This window comes from Oryctolagus cuniculus, chromosome 16, assembly GCF_051225735.1.
Source record: "Oryctolagus cuniculus isolate XC-2025 breed Fujian yellow rabbit chromosome 16, ASM5122573v1, whole genome shotgun sequence".
Lineage (NCBI taxonomy): Eukaryota > Metazoa > Chordata > Mammalia > Lagomorpha > Leporidae > Oryctolagus > Oryctolagus cuniculus.
The window spans coordinates 21,578,100-21,587,271 of record NC_142882.1 but is presented as its reverse complement, the minus strand read 5'-3'; the positions used below and the strand labels follow the sequence as shown (position 1 = coordinate 21,587,271).

Sequence of the window (9,172 nt, the reverse complement as noted above, 5' to 3'; positions counted from 1 at the left end):
TAAACCCACCATGGGACACTCTTTCATAACGAAACAGAAAAAAACGGAGATCTCTCATTCCTACAGTGTGCTGTGTCTTCGTGTCCTGGACCTGGTGGCGCCTGTTCATGTACAGCAGTGTGAGATGCAGTTTTCACTTCCGGTCAGTGTACAAATGCGGGAAATGAAAGAAGCAGAGGGGGACACATGAGCAAGGCGGGCATTGATGCTACGTTATTGCCCCCATGAATGGGTCACAGAGACTAAGGCAGAAAGCTGTGAGCTGAAAGCCCGGTGCTCAGATGATGCTTCCTGGGAAATCACTGTCTCCTTCCTCCTGACCACCCAGACTACCCGAGGGCCCCACTTCTGCTACTCTACAGAAGGAAAGCTTCAACAAGTACAATGCACAGCACACCCATTCATTTTTTTCAGCCTCTTTTGTTATTATTCTTTCAGCTATAAAATGTGACATCTTTTACATTCACTTTAAATAGAGACATTATAAACACACGTATGCATGCTATTCTTGCTTGAAATTAGACCTATTTTAGGAGTTGGAGCAGTGGTATAGTGGACTAAAGCCATTGCCTGCAGCACCAGCATCCCATATGGGTTCCAGTTCAAGTCCTGGCTGCTCCACTTCTGTTCCAGCTCTCTGTGATGGCCTGAGAAAGCAGTAGAAGATGGCCCAAGTGCCCCCTGCACCCACATGGAAGACCTGGAAGAAGCTCCTGGCTTCAGATCGGCCCAGCTCCAGCCACTGCAGCCATTTGGGGAGTGAACTAGCAGATGGAAGATCTCTCTCTCTGCAACACTGCCTCTCAAATAAATAAATAAATCTAAAAAGGAACATTTAATTAAAAAATAAGATGGAGATATTAATATAATAAAGATGTATTTCTAACAGTGATAATAATGTGGACAAAAGAAAGTTTTATGTCATTTATGTGGAATGACTAAATGAAGCAATACTCATAACTGCACTGAATACTATGGCATCCACATGATATTTATAATCTGTATTTATTTCTTTTTGACAGGCAGAGTGGACAGTGAGAGAGAGAGACAGAGAGAAAGGTCTTCCTTTGCCGTTGGTTCACCCTCCAATGGCCGCTGCGGCTGGGACGCTACAGCCGGCGCACCGCGCTGATCCGATGGCAGGAGCCAGGTAATTATCCTGGTCTCCCATGGGGTGCAGGGCCCAAGTACCTGGGCCATCCTCCACTGCACTCCCGGGCCACAGCAGAGAGCTGGCCTGGAAGAGGGGCAATCGGGACAGAATCCCCGGCGCCCCAACCGGGACTAGAACCTGGTGTGCCAACGCCCCAAGGAGGAGGATTAGCCTAGTGAGCCATGGTGCCGGCAATCTGTATGTATTACCTCACATAAATAGGAGGGAACACATGATATCGGTTGTTGTGGGTCTGCCTTATGTCACTTAGCATAAGGATCTCTAGTTCCATCATTTTGCTGCCAGTGTTGGGATCCATTGTTTCTTATGGGGGGGGTAACAGCCTATCAAGTTTATATAGCATGTTTTGTTTACCCAGTCATCAGTTGATGGCTATCTAGGTTGATTCCATACTGAGGAGCAGTAAACATAGGAGTGTGGATAACTCTTTCAAATGCTGATTTTATTTTCTTTGAGTTTATTTTCAGGAGTGGGATAAGTTGGGTCATATTATAAACTTACTTTTAGTTTTTTGAAGAAACTCCCTACTGTCATTCATGATGGTTGTATGATTTTCATTTCAAAAGTGAGTGTACTATTGTAGCTTCTACCCACTATTTCACTAACATTCGTTATTAAAACAAAAATCAGAAGAGAAGATTCTGCATGTTGATAACTCTAAGAAATGATAAATGTTTAGGTGATATGATAACTTATTTACAACACAATGTATACATGCATCCAAACATAACATGTTCCCCCACCAATTATGCATTGATAAAAAGATACCAAACTATGAATAACTACAGCTCTTTTTAAAATTTTAGTCTATTTTATTCATTCATTCATTTATTTATTTAGAAGGCTTTTATTTAATAAATATAAATTTCATAGGTACAGCTTTTGGAATATAGCAGTTCTAACTCCCATACCTGCCCTCCCATCTCCACTCCTGTCCCACCTTCTACTCCCTCTCCCATCCCATTCTTTATTAATATTCATTTTAAATTATCTTCATATACAGAAGATCAACTCTATACTAAGTAAAGATTTCAATACTTTGCACACACACAGACATACAAAGTATAAAGTACTGTTTGAAGACAAGTTTTACCATTAATTTTCATAGTACAACACATTGAGGATAGAGGTCCTACATGGGGCGCAAGTGCACAGTGACTCCTGTTGTTGATTTAACAATTGACCCTCTTACTTATGATGTCAGTGACCACCCAAGGCTCTTGTCATGAGCTGCCAAGGCTTTGGAAGCCTTTTGAGTCCACAGACTCCATTATTACATAGACAGGGCCCTAATCAAAGTGGAAGTTCTCTCCTCCCTTCAGAGAAAGGTACCTCCTTCTTTGATGGCCCGTTCTTTCCACTGGGATCTCACTCGCGGAGATCTTTCATTTAGGTCATTTTTTGCCAGAGCGTCGGCTTTCCATGCCTGAAACACTCTTATGGGCTTTTCAGCTACGTCTGAATGCCTTTAGGGCTGAATCTGAGACCAGAATGCAATACAGCTCTTTTAACTAGCAAACATTTTATAATGAGAAGCTAAAAGATGGCTATTAACTTGTGATACAATTTCTAATTCTTAGGAAGTGAAGAGCCCCTGGTTTTACACCAAAGAAACAATTTCATCTACTTGAAAAGGGATACAGAAATTTTCTGGAGATGTCAAGAGTCATATCTCCAACATAAGTCTGGAGTTGAAGATTGCTAGGTACGCCTTCAAGATAGGTTCGTCCATCTTCAACTCTAGAGAAAACTTTCACCAAGAAAGGTCAGTTCATTTAGAGCTTTGTCCTCTGGGAGGCAGAAGAATTCAGGGGAGGAATAATCAGAGCTGGGTTCACCTGGCTTCTTACCTGCTCTCTTGGGAACAGAGAATCAGCAGGAAAATTTCCTTCTTCCCAGACCAGCATCCCTGCAGGGAAATCAGGTGCTTAGAGGTTGGGACACCAAGAGGGAGTTGAGCCTAATGAGAAGAGACAGGGAGCTGTAAATTCACCCTCTGCTGTTGTCCCTCAACTGTGCATCCATGGTCTGCTCAGGACATTGTGGTTGCTTTTGGAGTCTTGATCTGACTTGGCAACCGATTCTTTGCTCCTTCCTACTGTCTTGTGTGTGACCGAGCTCCAGCCTCCATCATCAGCTACCCAGGGAGGAGTCCACACTTCCCTCATGGAGACCCTCCTCCTGCAGAACCCACGCAGGTGAGTCCAAGAGTCCAATGGGCACTGTAGGAAATTCTCATTAGAATAAAAGCTGAGAGAATGTAGCGGTGGTCACCCAACAGCCAAACCAGTCTATTTCAGATAAAGAGATCACATTGTTAGTTTGCTTACTTGATTCACTGGCTACTGTACTCATTTGCAACTATACAGAAAAACAGAACTAACTATTAAAATAGCAACTGATTGGTGGCAATGGAATGACTGACGTGGAACCTCAATCAGGGCAGAGACTGAGCAGCAGAAAGTGGATCCAAGCATCATTGGGGTTAAGGGGAGGAGAGACTGGGGTGGGGGTAGTGGTTGCGGAGGGACCTGCAGGTAAGTGAGGGCATTTATTAGTTTATTTTTAAATTGGTGTGGTTTCCTTTCATTTGGAATACAGGGATGCAAAGAGAGGTAGATAAAGACGTACAGACACAGAGATATCTGTCCCCAAGTAATTAGCTTTCTGAGTGTCAGCAAACACTATCATTGGGCCAAAGCCAAAGACTTCAGTGTAGGTTTCCCATATGGGAGGCAGGAAACCCAACTCCCCCAGCAGTGACTGTGACTTCCCAGAGAGTGCATTAGCAGAAAGCTGGAATTGGGAGCAGAACCAGGAATCAAACCCAAGCCTTCTGAGCTGGGGTGCAGGCATCTCAAGCAGCATCCAGAATATAGTACCGATAATCCCAGCTCCATATTTTAGTCTCAAAATGGTGCACATTGACAATGCTTTCTGCTGAGAATTCATCTTGCATGGATTTTTTCAATGCTTCCCTTTTTAAAAATAAAAATTAGATTTACAATTGCATTCTATTTTATTTTGTACAGTTGTTTCAGCCACTATACTTGACCTAATTACATTCTCCATGTTGTCTTTGCTGCATATATTTGTAGTTGTTAAAAACTCTCCTCTGAAGGCGGACACTTGGTATAGAAGTTGGGATACTTGGGATGCCTGCGCTGCTTATCAGAGAGCCCAGATTCAGTTGTGGCTCTGCTCCTGATTCCAGTTTCTTGCTAATGTAACTCCTGAGAATCAGCTGTGATGGGTCAGGTACTTGGGTTCCTGCCACGCACATGGGTGACCTGGGTTGACTTTTGGGGTTCCTGGCTTCACTCTTGCCCAGTCCTGGATGTTGTGGGCATTTTGTGAGTGAGCCAGTGGATAGGCAAGCTCTGTCTGTTTTTATCTATCTGCCTATCTATCTATCTATCAATCATCTATCTCTTTATATATCTATTCTGTCTGTTCTATCTGTCATATATCTATCTATTCTATCCATCTATCTAGTCTATGTATTTTGTCCTTTCTACCTATCATCTCTCCATCAGTCTATTTGTCTGTCTATCTATCTACCTATCCTATCTATCTAGCAATCTATCTATGTATCTATCCATCCTATTCTATGTGTTGGTTCTATCTATCTATTCTATGTCTTCCTATCTATTCTATTTATATATCTATCCATCTGTCTATTCTCTCTGCCTATCCTGTCAGTTCTATTTTATCTATATATCTATCCATCTATCAATCTGTCTATTCTATCTATTTATCTATTCTATCATCAGTCACATAACTATTTATAGATAGCTATCATCTCTATCTTTAACTCTTTGTCCCCTCTCTGTCCCCTCTCTACTTTTCAAATAAATGAAATAATTAATAAATCAATCAATAAAAGAGAAAATTGGTTATACCTGAATCAACCTAGACTTTTATTTGTTTGAGGAAGGCTCTGAAACTGAAACTTCTGGGTGGCATTTACACTTAATTTATAGCAAAGAAATCTGATGTATCCAGTTTGTGTCCTATCTGCTTGCTTGTAGTCCTATTCATGATCCCAGGGTGACAAGGGCATGGGAGCCACCAGGCCTAGAAGGTCACAGTTTCTGCCTGTTTGCCTCTGTGTTTCCACATGCCCGTGTGCATCTGCTTTGTGATACAAGCAATGTTCACAGCTTGGGGAGCAGATACATTCCAAGTCTCATAGACTCCAAGGTGACCCTTTCAACACTGGGACCAGAACTCCAACAATATTTGGAAGGAATTCACTTTAAATCACTGGGTCCCTTGCAGAAAAAGTACTAAGAGTAATGATGGTTATTAGAATCTGCAGAGAGAGCCATGGCAGAGGAATGGAGAAAGGTTTCATAATGTATGATATGTTAAGGTTAGAGAGGAACAAAAGGTTCTGGTGCCCTATTACACAGTACAGTGACTCTAGATAATGCTCATGCAGTGCACATTTCTCTATTTAAAAAAATACAAGATAGGATTGTGGATATTCTCACCATGGAGAAATGTATCATGTTTGAGACATAGATAAAGTCACCCAGATTGGACACACAATAGATACAGGTGTGGACATATCTCATAGCACCCACACAAAAATGTGCAATTTTTACACAGAAGTTTAGAATGTTTAAACATGTTAAAACATTTTCAAGCTAACAATACACACAGAGCATAGTAAACATTAATGAGGTGCAGGAGGTTTACAGCGTACACAGTGAACTCTGTGTGCATGTTTCAGAAGCACTGGGAAGGGCACCTCAACCTCCACATCCTCTCACCCCATCCCCACCACACCCCTCCCTGCTCATGCCCATCATCACACTTCTCTCTTGTGGCGTCTTGCCACCTGTGGGCCTTTACAATGGTTGGCACCTTGCAAGTACCTGCTTCTGCAAATCTGTGGCTCTCACTTTCTGAGCCACTGCAGCCTGTTTCTGGTCTAATCTGGGCAACAGCTAGAACACCCTTCATCCAAGCTCCTTACATCTACTTTCTTTTCATTCATAGCATTTGCTTGTTCACATAGATTGTCTCCATCACTGGAAATAGGGAATTTGGTTTATAAGCATGGTAGATTTATTGATGGAACAGAGCTTGGAACACATTCAGAAGTAAGTTTATGCTGTTCAAGTTCAAGATAATTTCTTATTAAAACTAACATGAATCTTCGGGCAATCGCTAAGCGAGCCCTACTCAGAGATGCCAATATGAAGTCATCTAACTAGGACTAAATCCATGCATATTGTACAAAAGTCAATTTTCTGCCTGCCAAATATCAATGATAGCATTTCACCTCTGTGAGCTGTAACTCTATATGAAAAGTAATTATGATTTTTGTCTCTTTTCTAGTGGTCATCTCAACTACATGGAACCAGGCAATGAAACCCAACCTTCAGAATTTCTCCTCCTGGGATTCTCAGAGGACCCAGCACTGCAGCCCCTCATATTTGGGCTCTTCCTCTCCATGTACCTGGTCACTGTGGCTGGGAACCTACTCATCATTCTGGCCATCCTCTCAGACAACCACCTCCACACACCCATGTACTTCTTCCTCTCCAACCTGTCCTCCTATGATATCTGTCTCACATCCACCATTGTCCCCAAGATGCTGGTGAACATCCAGACGCAGAGCAAAGCCATCAGCTATGCAGGCTGCATCACACAGATGTACTTCTTCTTGCTTTTTGTAGAGATGGAGAACTTTCTCCTAGCCGTGATGGCCTATGACAGGTTTGTGGCCATCTGTCACCCTCTGCACTACACGGTCATCATGAACCCCCGGCTCTGTGTGCATCTGGTCCTGGTGTGCTGGGTTATCAGTATCCTGCATGCCTTGTTGCAAAGCCTAATGGTGCTGCGGCTGTCCTTCTGCACACACCTGGAAATCCCTCACTTCTTCTGTGAACTGAACCATGTGGCCAGACTTGCCTGCTCCAGCAGCTTTCTAAATGATGTGGTCATGTATTTTTTTGTTATCTTGCTGGGTGGAGGTCCCCTGGCTGGGATCCTGTACTCCTACTCTAAGATCGTCTCCTCCATCCGTGCCATCTCCTCAGCTCAGGGGAAGTATAAAGCATTCTCTACCTGTGCTTCTCACCTCTCTGTTGTCTCCTTATTTTATTGTACAGGGCTAGGTGTGTATATTAGCTCTTCTGCCACCCACAACTCGCATTCAAGTGCAAGGGCCTCAGTGATGTACACTGTTGTCACCCCCATGCTGAACCCCTTCATCTATAGCCTGAGGAACACAGATGTAAAGAGGGCTCTGACAAGACTCTTTGGAGGGAAACTGTAAGCTGGTCCATTGGTCGGGAACAAAGCAAGCACCCATAATTGTAGGGCTCAGTTCCCCAAAGCTTGAAATTTTGATTCCTTGATCAAATTTCAAATATAAAATCTGCTCCTTGTGTTTCTTTCTTGTCATTTTCATTCTTTGGTGTCAACATTTCTGTATAATTTAAGGAAATCATTTCTTAAGCCTTCTGCTCTCTTGAGTATACATAAGGTTTTTTTTTTCTTTGTTGCTTTCCTCTTTCCCCAAGCACTGGCTCAGAAATATTTGGAAATTCCCATTTGTCCTGTGGGATGGTAAACCTTTGCATTGCAGATCCCTGTTAAAAGTTTCGGTAAGGAAGTAAAGAGAATTGAACAACTAGAAGACGCTGTCATCTGATACTCCATTGTTAGTACTGGGAATGCATGGGAGTCAATAAAGGAAATAGTTGAGCAGACAAAAACTCAAGGTAGATGGGCTGGTGCTGTGGCATAGTGGGCTGAAACTCTACCTGCATCACTGGCATCCCATATGGGCACTGGTTCGAGTCCCAGCTGCTCCACTTCTGATCCAGGTCCCTGAAGATGCACCTGGGAAAGCATTAGAAGATGGTCCAAGTGTTTGGGCACCTGCACCCATATTAAAGACCCAGAAGAAGCTCCTGGCTCCTGGCTTTGGACCCAACCCAGCTCCTTGCCATTGTTGCCATTTAGGGCTCTGCCTCTCAAATAAATAAATAAAAATAAAAAATATTTAAAAAAAAATACAAGGTAGAAATGTGACCTCTGCAATAAACAAACATCTTCTGCTTTCTCTCATCATCTGATAACCATCCACTCCCTCTTTGTTAGAGTTTTAAAAAAAGTCCGCCGCCCTCAAGAACGACTCCAAGAGACTCTCTCTCATGCAATCAGCAAAGGGTTAAGGGTTTATTGATCCAGCATGCTGGGGCTCTCTGAATATGCAAGAACAGATGAGCCCCGAGGAACTACAGCATAGGGTTTATACAGGCAAAAACCGCAAAATCGGGAGGGGGGATACACGGTTGCTAAAATCAAAAGAGTACATAGTTACTGGGATCAACATAACCCAAGTCCTAAGTGAAATTAATATCCATTATAATCTTGACAATACCAGTTACAATCTTACAATTATCAATTATGATCTTGACATTAATCCAAATTATAGGTAAGACATAGACAAATCACATCTTTATCATTAACCCAGGTGCAACCTTTCCACTTTCAAGCTTGAGCAATCATGCTAGGGGGTTTCTGTGCTCTGCCAAGGGTGATGTAGTGTACTGCTATTGTCCGACTATTTGAGATCATAGTTTCAGACCAGAGTCTCATGGTCGGGGGGGGGGGTGCTTTCCCAGAATGGAGTCTCAAGTGCTCCAAAATGGAGTCCCTACTGTCAAGGTGCTACTTCATATTTATGTCTCAGCTCTTTGGAAATTATCTCCTTCATACCTTCTATTAAACTACCCGGCCATTGGAGAGTGAACCAACGGCAAAGGAAGACCTTTCTCTCTGTCTCTCTCTCTCACTGTCCACTCTGCCTGTCAAAAAAATAAAAAAATTAAAAAAAATTAAAAAAAATAAAATAAAAACTACCCGAGATCCCGAGTTGTATTCTTTTATGACATCAGAGGGCTTTCTTTCATTTTGTATGTTACACAACACTTTCCTCATTTTTAATGATGGTAATCCTAATTGGCACAA

At 42.5% G+C, this 9,172-nt stretch overlaps 1 protein-coding gene across 1 annotated transcript; it reads left to right on the top strand.

The window, feature by feature from the left end:
• The first annotated feature begins 6,539 nt into the window (after positions 1 to 6,539).
• Positions 6,540 to 7,469, top strand: LOC100345381 (olfactory receptor 7A5-like). The gene has a single exon (XM_008249312.4). The coding sequence runs from the start codon at positions 6,540 to 6,542 to the stop codon at positions 7,467 to 7,469; it is 930 nt and encodes a 309-aa protein (XP_008247534.1).
• Positions 7,470 to 9,172: the final 1,703 nt, after the last annotated feature.

Excerpts from the sequence above, each read along its gene's own strand:
- LOC100345381 (XM_008249312.4), top strand. The coding sequence starts at position 6,540 with ATGGAACCAGGCAATGAAACCCAACCTTCAGAATTTCTCCTCCTGGGA.